At 37.0% G+C, this 15501-nt stretch overlaps 2 protein-coding genes across 3 annotated transcripts; one reads left to right on the forward strand and one right to left on the reverse strand.

The window, feature by feature from the left end:
* Nucleotides 1-818: 818 nt before the first annotated feature.
* On the forward strand, nucleotides 819-3559 carry Chchd2 (Coiled-coil-helix-coiled-coil-helix domain containing 2). Of its 2 annotated transcripts, none has more exons than XM_077433756.1 (4): nucleotides 819-1720; nucleotides 2787-2925; nucleotides 2998-3235; nucleotides 3326-3559. In XM_077433756.1, exons 1-4 carry the CDS (start codon nucleotides 1674-1676, stop codon nucleotides 3331-3333), a joined length of 432 nt encoding a protein of 143 aa, XP_077289882.1. In that variant the 5' UTR covers nucleotides 819-1673; the 3' UTR covers nucleotides 3334-3559. The 2 variants fall into 2 exon arrangements, with proteins under 2 accessions (XP_077289882.1, XP_077289883.1); XM_077433757.1 differs by having other exon boundaries at nucleotides 1557-1721; nucleotides 2791-2925; nucleotides 3326-3555.
* Nucleotides 3556-15474, reverse strand: xmas (RRM_XMAS2 and SAC3_GANP domain-containing protein xmas). The gene is made up of 10 exons (XM_077433752.1): nucleotides 15276-15474; nucleotides 15134-15183; nucleotides 14858-15064; nucleotides 14662-14774; nucleotides 14469-14583; nucleotides 10470-10683; nucleotides 10078-10272; nucleotides 9915-10002; nucleotides 9593-9840; nucleotides 3556-7290 (listed from the first exon to the last, which is right to left on the reverse strand). The coding sequence occupies exons 2-10, from the start codon at nucleotides 15181-15183 to the stop codon at nucleotides 3895-3897; spliced, it is 4626 nt and encodes a 1541-aa protein (XP_077289878.1). The 5' UTR covers nucleotides 15276-15474; the 3' UTR covers nucleotides 3556-3894.
* Between the last annotated feature and the right edge of the window lie 27 nt (nucleotides 15475-15501).

Here is a 15501-nt window from a genome sequence, read left to right on the forward strand (position 1 = left end):
ACCGTAATAAAAAGTGCGCGCATCACACGCTCACCAGTCCAACCCGTTCGAAATGATCAATGAATGTGTGTGTGTGCCACCACGCTCGACCACTTGACTCTTATTGGCTGTGTGTCCACGGTTTGGCACATACACACATCGCGTCCGTTTTTATATATATTGTTTTTTGTAAATAACATCCCAAATGCCAGTACCCTGCGCTTATGAATCTCATACATTTAAATTATTCTAAATACTGTAACAAAGAGATTAGGCGATTGGTGCTCGTTGACCACTGATTTACTAGCGCTGATCACCTGGTATTGCGTTCGCGCCACAAAGGTCTCAGCGTATAAACGAGCCGTATACAACAACCAATAAGGTTTTGCGACCCATCGACCAATGATTTATGTGCGGAGAGTACCCGACGGGTATAAATATTGGTAAACGGATAATTGCGCAAATTGCGATCGCACGCACGACAATCGTTGCTACAAAAATCGCGAATACGAAATATCTGGCACTCGAATTCTCGTTAGTATAATATTTCGATTGATGGAGTTTTAGGGTGTCAGATGTTCCATGATCGAGATTTTAAGGACGTGCGCGAGATCGCTTTTTGCAGAATAATCAGTTTTGGTCAATGCTCCATTCAAAGTTGTCAGGCTCACGGATCAAGAGCAAAAAACTAGACTTACTACTACTGCTGCGACTTTCACTCCGATTTCAGAGACCCCTCTACACGTACACACTACAATTAGAACCAGGATAATCAGTGGCGTGCGGTGAAAATCGCCCTATTTTTGTCGAAACGTAAGAAAACATTCTATGAAGATTTATTAAACAAAGGCACTCGGTATGACGTCACCTAGTTCCTTGTATCCTTCTCGCGCATACGCTAATAAGGCTGTATGACAAAGGCAGGCTGAATTTTACGGCACGCCACTGAGGATAAAGAATAAATCTTCATAGAACGTTTTCTTATACTTCGAATCTAATTGAGACAGGAATTTGCCAGAAATCTATTAATCTGCATTATAAATCATTTTTCAGGTGAGTCGATACTGTATTCATCTCCTGGTTTATCTATTTCCATTTTTTTTTCGCATTCACTATTTTTTTTGACACAAATCAATAGATTTAAAAATTACCCCATGCAGTGTTTGGAAAAAAATGAAAATCAAAATCAGTGCGCAAGGTCACAAAATTTTCACGACCTCTTGAATACCTCTGGGGGTATGCGTACTCCGTTTGAAAAACACCGCTGTAGAATCCACATAAACAACAACACGCTTACGTAACGATCACGTGTTAATTTAACCTTTGCCCTTCCCAAAGAATATTGCCACTATGGAAATGTATGAGAGTGCTCACACTCGGTCCAATTAACTTTTTATGCGACTAATCCATAGAACGGCGTCATTATCCATACGAATACGTGTATGAATGCCAATTGCGTATTATCGAAGGGAAACATTTCAGCGGAAAAGTGCTAATTTAGCAAATTGACACATCGTAGCTTGGCTACTGTGGTGAGTTGGCACCACTGCTTCTGAGTAGTTTCGAGAAAGTCTCGTCTGATCGAGTGGTTAGGTAACCGCACTAATCAATCGCTCTTCGGTTCTCGTCGAGTGTGGTCGTCCAGAGTCGAGTCGAGTCGAGTCGAGTCCGCTCTCAGCTAAATCTCAGCCAAGATGCCTCGTCGCGGTCGCTCCATGTCTCCCCCTCCAGCGCCCCGCAGGTATGTTAATGTCTCATCAATTTCTCTAATTAAATCAAATCTCGTCGAATGCGCCACGCCGTGACGTCACAACTTTTCAGCAATTTTGACTGCGAAGTGCCATCTTCGTAATGACGTATGCACTGACACTGGACTGAACTGGACTTCACACGTCACTTGTCATACATAACCTATAACGTGTCAAATTTGCAATTACCCATTCTGCAACATCCTCGCTGTGCTCTATAGAATAAGCATCGGCTTAAAGTTCAGCGCTGAAAAAAATGACGCAACTGTCATAACCTATCACGTGCGCGCAATTGAACAACTATTATTGTTGTAGTTGCTCTGACGCAAATCATTATGTTATCGAATCTCATGTTTTTGTTAACAGCTTAGAATAATAAATTGGAAATATGTAAATTACGTTTGCCCAATTTTTTCTACATTATATGAGTTTATTTTGCAAGATGATTTTTCAAAGTGGCATAAATTTGTATGAAATTGTTAAAAGTCGATAAAGACGATTCCTGTTTTAGCTAAAAAAAATTAGTATTGATCAAAATCGATAGATGTCACCAGTGATAAAATGGCGGTTCTTATAAATAAAAAATTGTAAAAAAATATACATATAATTGCAAATAGCACAATTACATTGCAGTAATTACTATGAGGAAAATGTATTTTGTTTGCTTGAAACTACAAAGAATCGTAATTTTCGTATTAATGTTTTATTCATAGACCAGATTCTACATTTAAAATTGTTTTTTTTTACTTTGATCTCAAATACAATGCCATACAAAACCTATCCACACAATCAAATAACATTTGTATTGAATAGATATCTGATGCAATTATTTTTGTACTAGAAATATAATAAGATTCAAATCATCCATACATCAAAGAACCATAAATAGATAATACATACAAAAAAAAATACAGGGGAAAAATCCCATGACCTTATTTTCTCGGAAGCTTGGAATTGTTGCCAAAAACGTGACTAACAAGTCACTCATACGAAAACAAATCGCAATAACTGATTACATGACTTAAATTTTATTTCATCATAAATTTATCAAATTTCCAGGGCTGCTGCACCTCCACCATCGGTTCCGGCACGCGCCCCCGCACCACCCACCACCCCAATGGTGGCGCAGCCCCAGCAACCCAGCATGATGGCCCAAATGGCCGCTACAGCTGGAGGCGTAGCCATCGGATCGGCTGTCGTAAGTTAAACGCTGCTCAATATAAAAACAATCCCTTAAAGATTTGAATTGACCGACTATTTAAAATTTCAGGGCCACGTTGCAGGAAGTGCTCTCACCGGAATGTTCAGCGGTGGAAGCTCCGACGCACCGCAACAGGCAGCACCAGCTCCTGCTGCGTCTCAATACCAACCTGGACCCGGAGCTCACGAACCTTCCGGCCCTTGCGCTTGGGAAATCAAGCAATTCATATCATGCGCTCAAGGTCAATCAGACCTGACCCTGTGCGAAGGTTTCAATGAAGCCCTCAGACAGTGCAAACAATCCAACCGTATGTACTAAATCGCCGATCGTACTGCAAAATGAGGAACTTTTATTTTTGTACTAATTATTTTCTTTTTTTTTTTCTGTTTCATTTCAGATATGTAGATAAATTTTAGTTCGTTTTGAAATATATTTTTTTATTTCTTATTTAAAAACGGTTCCTCCACGTAGACAATGGATCATTCTCGTTGATGTTGTACGAGCGAATTTAACGTGGCCGCTGACTTGAAAATTTGTATTGGTCATTCAGTGCAAGATTCTGTGTAGTCTCGTCTCTTGCACGATTTCCAAAAATGTATATGTTAACAAATAAATAATGTTCAATTGATGTACATGTATTTTTATTTTTCCTTTACAACACAATTATATAAGAATACAAACACATTAATCAATAAAACAAAATAATAAATTAACCATTGACAAATTAGTATACAAAATGACATACATATATAACCAAAGCCGTTATCATAGTAAACAAGGTCATTACAATTCATTTTATTTATGAAGGCACATTTGAAACTTACAACTCTATCCTTAGGATGGCGAAAGTTCACTAATGCAAATGCATATGTAATTAAAACAGTATATTTACGTCGTAATGAGTGTTTTGGTAACTGAAAAGTGCCAATATGCAACATAAGAATCATACCATAGGATGATTTTCATTTATAAAGCCGTCTTTAAAAGGGCGTCAATCTCGGCCTGTCGTTTACTCTCGACTTGAATCGACCGTTCGAGATCTTCGAGCATCCGCTTCCGGAAACTGTTATTACTGACGGATCTGTCTATATGATCCAAAGTCGTCGAGAGCCAATCTTCATCAGGAATACTATCGGCGGACGTGTCGAGCTTCCGCTTCTTGGACGACGAGTTGATTCCTAGATCTTGAATAGTATTTTCTAGAAAATCCATTTCTAATTCTTCAACAAACGGGCACACGTTTTTAGTGCACTCCGATTTATACCACCACGGCGTGGTTCTGAAATGTTCCAATTCGGATTTATTATAAACGACGACCTTGTTGAATGTGTGCTTGATCTTTTCGCCGACAAGGAGCTGCATTACGTCGAGCCAGCTGAATCCGGAACAGTCAGGGTCATCGCCACCGACGTTTAAAAATATAGCTAACACTTTCAAGAACACTCTTTCAGAGTCTTTATACCAGTTCAATAAATGTATATAGCTTTTGATTGACACTTGAAAAGACTGCCAATTAGATGGCGGCCATTTTCCGGAATACTGTGGCATTTTCAAAGACGCTATCACGTCTTTTAAAACCTTCATATTCCCACTCCATTCGGCGGGGAAATGCTCATAGTCTTTCGGATACGGAATCGAGCTTGTGACGTACCGTTTGAATTCTTCAGCAAAAGTCGGATACAGTTTCAATTCCTCGTTGCAAGCAATCTTAAGCGTCCTATCCACAGCTTCGTTATATAAATTGATGACTATTTCTACGCTTTCGAAAGCGCCTCGGATCGACGAGTTTAAGCTTAATTTGAATCTATACCACAGTTCACTTCCAATACACTGGTCCAAGAAAGACTTCAGCTCGTTCATTTCCAACGGAGGCTTCGGCGGACAATTCAAAGCTAACCATTTCAAAGCCTTTATACTGTGCGCCGAGAGCAAAGCATCCGTCACGTCTTCGGCTATGTATATTTTATACGCCGATATATGTTTCCGACATTCAAACTGCATCAAATGCTTCTCAATTGAATCCCGCAAGTCCGTTGTTTGCGGTGTTAAAATTAAAGCCACCGGTACAGAATCGAACTTGTTTTTGCTTCTAATAGTACTATCGATTCTCTCTTTGAAAGATGCGAGGTTAGTTTGATTTACAGCACCGTAAAAAAGCAATCCGTTGGCTTCCGATATGGATTTCAACTGTACGTTGTCTGAAAGTCTACACAACGATACAAGAAACTTTTTATACCAATAGTTTTCAGACAGATATAGCAAGGAATTATCATCAGCCTTTTGAATACAATTGCTGAAGGCGTTCTTAGTCCACGCGTGATAGAAATTTGAATATTCCGTAGTTTCGCCGTCGAGCGGCAGATCTACGACGACCTTCCAATACACGTCGACGGAGAATGGATTCTGCTCCAACATTTGACACCTCTTCATCAGATACTTTTTAACGATTTCGAACACGTCCAACTTGGCGACGGCGGATTTCGTCGGCAGTTTGAATGTGCAATTCTTTCCGTGATGGAAGTCTCTCATCCGCTTCAGGACGTCTGATTGATTCGGCGATGCGATCGGTGGTGATTGGGAGTGTATCCAGACGGGGGTGTTGATGAGGAGTGAACGACGCTTTTGAGATCTGGCGACGAGCGCTTTCCACTTAATAACAACCCGTCTGGCCCGTAAGCGAGACCGAATCTGAAGCAAATCCACTTCCTTTCTTATGTCTACCTTACACTCCTCGTCGATTATCTCTTGGCACATGTGTTTGACGGTGAGCTCTGCGACGGCTGTTATATCATTCAAACGTTGCGTTTCTTCTTGAATTAAGTATTTGCACGTTTCCTTAGTGGATTCTTCGATCAATTCAGACGATAGCTCTGCGGAATGCGATTCGACAAATTCTTCAAATTTTTTCTTCTTTTCAGCTTCAATTCTTTCCAATTCTTTTCTACGCGCTAACTTTGCCAAATCTTCTTCCATTTGCCTCTTGCGTTCTTCTTGCTTCTGTAATTCTCTTTTAATGTCTTCCAATCGTTTCTCTTCAGCTAATCTCTTTTTTTCTTCCTCCACGTGTCTCGCCGAAGGAGAAAAAGGATTATGAAGTCGTTGCTTTTCCTCATCGACGAACTTATTCGATGGAATAACCAGTGCCGATGGAGAAAAATTCTTGAAAACATTTTGCCTCTCGTCCTCCATCATTTTTTTCGTTTGATCGACAGTTGGATACATCCGACTTTCCATTGTGTTTCCGAAGATATTATTATTAGGCTTAACTTCATCACTTATACCAAAATAATTTCCAGCATTAATCTGTCTTGTAAATATATTTTTCGACGAACTTTCGAACGTTTTCGGAGCTGAATTACTGCTGAATATATTCTGCTCATTTTTCGAAGCAAAAATATTATCCTTATTTTGAACGCCACTATTAGCACTGTTTCCAAATATACTGCTAGAAATAAACGTACTGTTTGACTGTGAAAGGTTCGGTGTGTCCGTTAGAACCGGCTTAGAGAATATAAAATCAGAAGTAGACGACTTGAATGGATTTTGACTGCTTCTAAGGTCAGCATTGTCATTATTGGCAGATTTGAAAACGTTATTGCCACTGAATACCGTATTATTCGTTTGCGAATCAAAAAGCGACGGTATAGTTGGCGGATCATTGACCTTTTTAGGTTCGGCGAAAACGAACGTAAAATTCTTATCATTGTTAGCATTAGTGGTGATGGGAAGAGGCTTGGGTTCAAACGACTTCTTTTCGATAGTCGTGTTGTTCAGAATCTTTTTAACCATCGCTAAAACCACCGGGATCGGAGTGTGTCCCTGATCTTCGGCCAAAACAGCTTCTCTTTTGAAGTAATTGTTCTTATCGAAGCTGGAATGCGGGTCGTACTCGGAGAACGTATCCTCAACCAACTCCTTTCCGTAAACCGTCTCGCCAATACTGCATTTCCTCTTCGCCTCGACGTATTTAATAGCCCGCTCCGGGCCGTACGGCTCACTGTTGTTGCTGAAGCTGGTCCGATCGAACATAACCATCGGCATGTTCGGATCGGCGTAGTTGATGCGCACGTTGTAATGACTGAGAAAATACCCCATGCTGTTCAAATCTTCGAACGCCAACGTGTCTAACAATTCGTAAGCGGGGAAGTATGAAGAACCGCGAGGAGAAGCCTTGATCATTCGCTTGACGGCTTGAAGTCGCACGTCGTTAAAATACCTCAAGAGGATGCATGCGTTTAGATACGTAGTACTTCTTACCAATTTAAAGAATCTAACGTAATTGTTATTATCGAGCGCCGTGAAGACTTTAATGGCGAAGGAAACTTCAGGAGAGGATCGCACACAAGGATCCAAGTGTTGAACCTGTTCAAAACAAAAAACCAATATTAAGATTGATTCATTGGATAATACATAAACATAAATAGCGCTGTGATCCATTTAATTTCAGTGAATTTCATCAGGAAAGCTCAATGCGCCTTCCTGGCCAATTATAAATATCGATAAACAATTTATAGAGCAATTTTAGAGACATCTATGTATAAATTTTGACAATTTTTTTGCAGAATTTTACAAATCAGCAAATTCGAGATGCTGAAATTCAAAAACTCAGTTGAAAGCATTACACGCTAACCACTGATCTATGCTGCTGGTTGTCCAAAGATATATCCTTGAACTATTGGTGATGGAAGTTAAAGTTAAATGACATTCTTAGGCCTCAATAAGGGATCTGAATCTTGAGAGATCCAATGACAGATTACACATCATCGGTAAAAAATTGAGTAGTCGAGGAAGATCGAGCTTTGCTAGATAAAAAACTGATCAGGAACAGAAGGATTTATTTGCAATGCAGGAGTGTCATCAAAACTTGTCTGCACGTGTGCTGCTGTATAGTATGAATATAAGTAGTCTTTTCCGTGCACTACTGTACCAGGCTGTCGCCTTGCAAGTGCTCTACAATATGAATGGACTTTTAAACGTAAGGCACTTATTCGTAGGAGAATTTTCAAACGCGTCTAATACGATATTTTTTCACCATCGTAATGGCCGAGGATACATTTACTTATATTGATGACCAAAATGAGCAATATGACAAAGTATGAAAACAATCGGATAAGGGGCAAATTTTTTTCAGAATTGTAGTCATACATAGATACGCCCTGACGCTCTAAGCCGATCACCCTTTTGGTGCATGCACACCCAAAGGAAAGTAAAGTGCATGAACACTTTCTCTCAGTAGCTAATTAGCTTCTAAGTCGGAAGGTCGATTGACGTTTTTCGAAAATCCCAAAGTATTCAGTGAAATTGTGTTACAATTACTCAAGAAAACATTAAAAGGCGGATGGCATCAAATATCATAGATAAGAATTAATATATAATGTCTTCAATTATAGTAGTATTTTAACATATAATGAAATATCAGCGCGATGTATGTAGTGTTGTATGCAGTGATTGAACAGCGGTCGACAACCTCTGCCACAGATGTCTCTAAATGCACACGTATATCTTGTTGGCACTGAAGGAAATTCAGAAATCGACATTAAGTTTAAAACTACAAACAATGAACTAGATATTAAAGTGTCAGCTTTAAAATTGATCCTTGTGGAAGTTACTAATGTTTAAATATTGTAATAGTTAATGATGGTTTCATTATAGTAACATACATTTGTAGTTTAATATAGTGTGTATAGCTAAATATTTTTTTCTTAATACGGCTTTATTAGTTTGGTTTACTGTCACGCGGAGTGTCCAATAAAATAAAGTTAAGTAAAGTACATACATATGTACATAAACTGGTTGCTGACCACTGCCGACCGCTGCGTCGAACTTTTTTTTCACCACTTCCCCGCTAGTTAAACCCCCCGCACCCCTCAGTTAATGGCGACAAGATCTCCAACGAAATTTGTATGTAAAGGCATATCTATGTATTCTATATCTATGATTATACACAATCTTTATATATGTACATTATACATTTTTCTGGCCACAGTGTCATATTGGAGTGACCTGTGAAGACACTGTGGTATACTTGTGTATTAAAAAATAAGACAATAAACATATATAAAGCACATGTTTATATGTACATATATAAACATATCTAACCCATTTATCTGGTAGTCTGCGCTCATCATTGCTTTCATGATTGATTGTGATTTATGAGTGAAATTTTGATTAACTCTCTTCCATTTGGGCCTTACAGGGATGTTTTGTATTTGTAGTTGTTTCTTACATATTTATTGAAACTGGCTGTAGGTGCAAGGCATTCCTTATGCTATATTTTTTATTTGATATTTTTACTTTATCTGTTATTATTAAATGCTATTTTTTATGTTTATGTATGGATGTATTTATGTTTATGTTCAAATGTATTTTTTATGTATAATTGATGAGTATATTATTTTCGTTGTGTATTAATTTATGTTTAATTGTTATTTTGTTTTTTTTTTGTGTTATATTTTTTGACCATTGTGGCGCTTTAGGAATTCCTGTTATGCCACAATGGTCTGTTTACAATAAATAAATAAATCATATTGTATGTCTGCCCGTGGTAATGAAAAATTGTAATTAGAGAAGGGCTGAACGGATTGAAATGCAATATTTTTCCAGCACTGCAACAATTTGATGACACCACTGCATAAAAAACCGTTTCACACGAGCGTCTACTTACTTCCCACATGAAATTAGAATCGTGCAAATTCAACAAGATGACGTATCCTCTAAACTCGGGCTCGCAGACACAAGCATCAGCCTCTCCTCGATTCCTGAGATCGTTATACATATACTTCAACGACTGCAGGCACTTCAGAAGATTCTCAGTGTTTAAGCGTTGATCGAAGGATGACGACGGCTCTTCGATCATACGAGCGGCGCAGTGTGCATGAAACCGAGCACAGATTTCAACCAAAGCTATGGAACCTTAAAATAAAAAAGAAACAAAATGAAACGACACTAATTTGTAAACATTTCACATATGTATGAACGAAATATACCTTCACAACACAGGGCTTGTTGCGTTATATCCTTTCGAATTGCTCGTAAACGATCCCACATAAAGTGGAACCAATCGCTCAACGACTCCTACAATCACATAATATACCAAGTATGTAGATTTAAACAAATAAACAACAGTCAATGCAATAAGATTGGACTCACTTCCGGATCTTCGCACAAATCGACGATATAGTTCAGTAAATATAATAACGTTTCATGCAACACGGGTACAGGTCTTAATTCGTGCGGTAAAGGTTCTTCTTGATCTGCAGAACTTCTGCTGTATTCTTTTATAGCCCGTTTCGGATCGAGTCTATTCGTTGCTTGGTTGTCGGAACTCATCTCGTACGGAGGAATCTAAAATTACATATAATCTATTGATACAATTTGATGTGAGAAACAACCAAGGCCTCTTCCAAAAAGTTCGAAGAATAATAGACTATGGCATTAGAAATTATGACTTAGGGCTTCCGATGTGGACCTCCTTGGACACTGAAAGATGTGGGAAATTTTCGGAAGAGGCTTTTAGTAATAGTAGTAAATTTTCCTCATACTTGTCTTTGTGATTGTCTCAACAGTCGCTCTTTCTCCGGACACATGTCTGGACAACAGCCTTTTATCGCTCCGTGTCGAGTTTTCAAACAACCTCGTAGTATTTTATCTCGTATTTCAAGCGCTTTCAACTTCTCATCTATTGTAATCCAAGCTCGGCTCATCAACAAGATCAATTCATCACTATTTATTGGCTTTATGGCAGACTTCGAGGCTCTAAAAGTAAGACAACGTTCAAGTACATATATAAATAGATATTTTTGCATATTTATTCATTTATAAAAAAGAAATAAACCATAATGCTATGTATGTACATAACATCGACATCAAAAAATCTTTAAAAATGAATTTTGGCAATGATAAAAATTAAAAACAAAGAAGAAAAGATTTGATTAGTGGATTACTAAGAATTAGAAAAATTACTGAACAATAATAGCAATAAGACTGACAAAAAAATTCGGATGTGGCCAACCTATGACTTTATCTATGTAATTGAGGAATATAAAAAGGTCACAAAACAAAATTCGATAATTAAACATACATACACGTTCACACATACCGGTTATGAGAGCATTTTCGATACAAATTGAGCGCAAATGTAGGGAAACTTACACAAGACAAAAGTTCTACTTCCGGTTGTCGGATTTTGTTCGAAATTTTTTTATTACTTAAAATCAATTTAATTATTATACACATTAAATATCAAGAAACTAAAAATAAATTAAAAGGTCAAAATAAAATAATTAAGTCTTGTTTAAAAAAAAAAATACTACGTCCGGTTTACGAATTCTGTCCAAAACCTTATCAGCTAAAGGTTAATACATAAAGAATAAAAATATAAATATTCAGCTTGATACGTTCAGGGGTGTGGAACGAATCGTGATCACAAAATTTTTGACTTTTCTAAGAGGAAAAAATACCACTTCCGGTTTATTAAATTTGATGATTTTTTTATTATTTTCATCACATTGATACAAGAATTATACTTGAATTTTTTCGTGAAGAGCACACATGTTTAAGCAGTCGAAAAAAAATCGAACAAGAGTAAACTGCCACTTCCGGTTGACGGATGCTTACCAAATTTTAAACAAAACTTGGTATTAAGCTTAAACTTCTAGATATGAAATTTCAATTCAATAAACCAAAAGGTTTCTGAGAAATACATAAAAAACCTCGATTCACTAGAGTAGAAGTACTACTTCCGGTTCAGGTAAAAATATTCAAAAAATATTAGGTTATAAAATTTATAATTTCTATTATATGTAAAAAAATATCAGTCCGATTCAGTTAGCGGTTTGGGAGATAATTGAGTTCAAAAACTTAAAAAGAAAAGAGGACACCTATAAGGGGAGTTACCATTTCCGGTCAACTTAAAAATTTGAAAAAAATTTACATTGTGTCGAAAATAATTTCAGTGACTAATACTAAGTTTCAATTCGATAGGACTAACGGTGTTAAAAAAATCCCCAAAATACACAGACACACACACATTTTTTCTAGATCATGAAAACGTGATCAGTGATTGATTCTGAGTTCGAATCAATCAAAATCTCGAGTTCGAACTTTTGCATGATCACAAAACTTCATCTATTGTTACTACGTACATAGATAAAGTAAAAAAAGCCTTGTAAAAAGATTACCAGAACAAAGAGTTATTTATTAAAAATAAAAATAAAACAATTGAATAATTTCAAATGCGTTTTTCCGACAAATTATCATGTAATTTAACTTGATTACAAAGTATTCATTGTTTAAATCACCCCCTTACAACCAACACTTACTAATCTCCCATCGACTAAAAGTTCAAGCAACTTCAGTACTTTTTCAAACGTACTTTTTTATTTTACAATTCTTTTATAAATACTGTTACGTACGCCGCGGATTAAGCGAATAGAATCCCAGAGACTATGTGACCGTTCAGGGGTTATCTGTTATCGATTAACTAAGTGCTTGCACTTAGACCAACGGACATCTGTTATCGGATTAACTAAGTGCTTGCACTTACCTTCCAGGATTATATCTGGACTCTAAGTGCATTTAGGCTAAACAATGACAGTTATTAGTCTTTTCTCAGAATCGGTACTGGGAGACCCAATGTCGTGGAAATACATATCCGAATGCGTGACTATACAACAGGTAAACAGATTAGACGTCCTGAGAGATCTACCCTTTATAAGGCGGTACGTAGGCGATATCAGGTCATTCTGGACTGAGCACTGCCAGTGCGTGTATCTCCTTAATCATCAATAAATGCTGTGACACGACTGTTGGCCTTTTACTTGGATCCTCCACCCACCCCTACGCAACAATACTATACAACATACATATAATCACTCCATAAGTCAATATTCCCGAGCAACGCCGGGTATATCTCATAAACGAGAGCTAACCAGCAAAAATCAATGTATATGTGTAATTTAAAGGAAAACAGGGTACAACAAAATGGATCAATACGAGGGGGAATTTAAGGGAAGAATATATATTTATGATACCATTTGAGTATATATCATATACAATAGATACTTGTATATGATATATATGTATACATCTAGGGCTTCCAAGCCGGCTCAAACGGAAACCGAAAAACCAGCTTTCTGACCATTTTTCATAAAACCGAAAACCAGCTTTTTTGGCTCCATCAACCGGCTTTTCTTTAATTAATGTTTTTTTTCCTAATAACAATCAATTATGAATTTCAAATTGCTATGAAAGATCAAAAAAATATGTATATCCAAACTTTTTTAATGAATAGGCGTATATTTATTTGAACAATAAAAAAAGGTACAGCACTTAGCGGTGGCTTTGAGATTTAGTAATGATTTATTATTGAAAGTAGTTTCAATAACCTACACAAGGCCTTTCAGAATTTCGGCAAATTGGGTTTTTCATAATTTGTATTTTTTGCGCGTTCAGGTATAAAAGTATAGAAACCGTTATCGTTATGAATTCGTTTCCCAAAATCCAATGGTTCGACAAGCTTTTGCTGTTTTAAGCTAAAGCAGATATATAAAAATAACTTTGAAATTTGGAAATATTTCATAGTTTATTACGTTTTCGAACACAAATTCATCTCAGCAGTGTTTTTATTCACGATTCTACGATTAGAGTTTTTCTACGGGGTAAGACAATTATTTTTTTAATATATTCTTGATAGTAGCTAATTTAAATCATTTAATTATTTGTGCGTATTCAGGATCTGCCATTTTATAGCTGTGATATATAATACAAATTTTATTATTTGTAATAATAATATATGTATAATAATGTAGAGTATACAAAAAAGAACCACCGGTTAAGTGCAATCGGATTAGGCCGAGGCGCATTCCTGACACTGTGCGACCGTTATAATTGGTTTCAAGGATTATCTCCAGACTAAGTGCAAGTAGGCTAAACAATGGCCACCGAATTGGTCCCTTCTCAGAAGTGACCGATACCGTGGGACTGAGTGTCGTGGGAATACATATCCGGGTACACGCCTAAACAATAGGGAAGTAACCGGACGTCGAAGATGCCCTGAGCGACCTATCCATTATAAGGCAGTACTTAGGCGATATCAAGACATTCTGGACGGAGCACTGCCAGTGTGTGTATCTCCTTAATCACCAATAAATGCTGTGACACGACTTTGGCCTTTTACTTGGATCCTCCACCCACCCCTACGCAACAATAATCTTATGAAAGTTCATAATGCTTATAACTCAATTTAATTTATAAGCAATTATTTTTTTGCATAATATAATATGAATATATGTATATATATATATTTACACTTTTTTTTTTTGATAAACAAATTTAAAACTTAAAAAAGCCTTAATTTTCTGAAATCGGTGAAAGCCGTCAACCCACTTTTTATTAGTACAAAAACCGAAAACTGGCTTTTTCTTTCAGGCGGTTTTTTGGAACCCCTAGTATACATCATTTATGATACCACAAATGAAAACTAATTAAATTAGGCAAAAAGTTATCTAAAAATCATAAATTTAAATATAAACAATGCATACGTGGAAGATTTAGATATCGATTTTGTTTTTTTCCGTTCAATTACTTTGCTGTTGAGCCTCTTCACGGGAGACTTTTTAACGGGTCGAATCGGAGAAGGTAGATCTACAGCCATTTCTGTGAATTAAAATATAAGCATTTGATCAAAATAAAGTTGTTAATATTGAATTATACGAAATTTGTATAAAACAATACTTTGTTGTCTGTTGATACGAGAAACTTGGGTTTGGTTTCTCCCCATCGACGCAAGCTCAGCGGCAACGTCGGGATCCGGCAACCATTCAGGATCATCATCTGGCTTGGGACGTCTAATCCGCAAACAAAACACTAAATATTAATAATAATAAAGTTTATATGTACACCATTCACACTCAAATCGTATTTTTAATACCTTTTTTTAATTAGTTTGACATCGAACATAAAACCATCGTATGCGCCGGCGTTCAATATGGCTTTATCGGCATCATCGCGCGTTTCATACATGATGATGCATGATTTCTTTTTAGGCTGCAGAACGATCTTGGCGATCGGGCCAAACTTGCCGAAGTGTTCGATCGCTGCATCATGATCGAACAACGAATCCGGAATATCGCTGCAGCTGCAATGAAACAAATTTCAATCATTCAATAACTTCACAATTATGGTGATATCCGCATTGAAGTCTAACCTTATAGAAAACGTATGTCCTTGTGTGGATTGTTGTGTGGCTGCTTCCATCTGTTATTTTAAAATGGATTTAAATCGAATGTAAACTGTATGTGGACAATCAAAATAAAGCTATATGCAAAGTAGGTAGTCATGAGTATAACCTCAAAATTGTTGATGATGTAGCGGCGCTGATGATATGGCTGATGAGAAAGTCAACTTTAAAAATGAAATACTATTACCCGTGCACTTTCACTTAAAACAGCAGATATTTGTATAACTTCTACTATTTAAGTCATTTCAGCCGCCAAAACAATATCGCGAGTGACAGCCGGCGTAAAACATGGACGTAACAGCAAGAATAACGACCCATAACACAAAACTTAAAAT

Source organism: Arctopsyche grandis, chromosome 6 (genome assembly GCF_051622035.1).
Source record: "Arctopsyche grandis isolate Sample6627 chromosome 6, ASM5162203v2, whole genome shotgun sequence".
Lineage (NCBI taxonomy): Eukaryota > Metazoa > Arthropoda > Insecta > Trichoptera > Hydropsychidae > Arctopsyche > Arctopsyche grandis.

Excerpts from the sequence above, each read along its gene's own strand:
- Chchd2 (XM_077433756.1), top strand. The coding sequence starts at position 1,674 with ATGCCTCGTCGCGGTCGCTCCATGTCTCCCCCTCCAGCGCCCCGCAG. Across the intron at positions 1,721-2,786 it reads CCCCCTCCAGCGCCCCGCAG|GGCTGCTGCACCTCCACCAT; the intron begins GTATGTTAATGT and ends TCAAATTTCCAG. Across the intron at positions 2,926-2,997 it reads TAGCCATCGGATCGGCTGTC|GGCCACGTTGCAGGAAGTGC; the intron begins GTAAGTTAAACG and ends TTAAAATTTCAG.
- xmas (XM_077433752.1), bottom strand. The coding sequence starts at position 15,183 with ATGGAAGCAGCCACACAACAATCCACACAAGGACATACGTTTTCTATA. Across the intron at positions 14,584-14,661 it reads TCGTATCAACAGACAACAAA|AAATGGCTGTAGATCTACCT; the intron begins GTATTGTTTTAT and ends TTTAATTCACAG. Across the intron at positions 10,684-14,468 it reads TCGATATCTAAATCTTCCAC|AGCCTCGAAGTCTGCCATAA; the intron begins GTATGCATTGTT and ends TCTTACTTTTAG.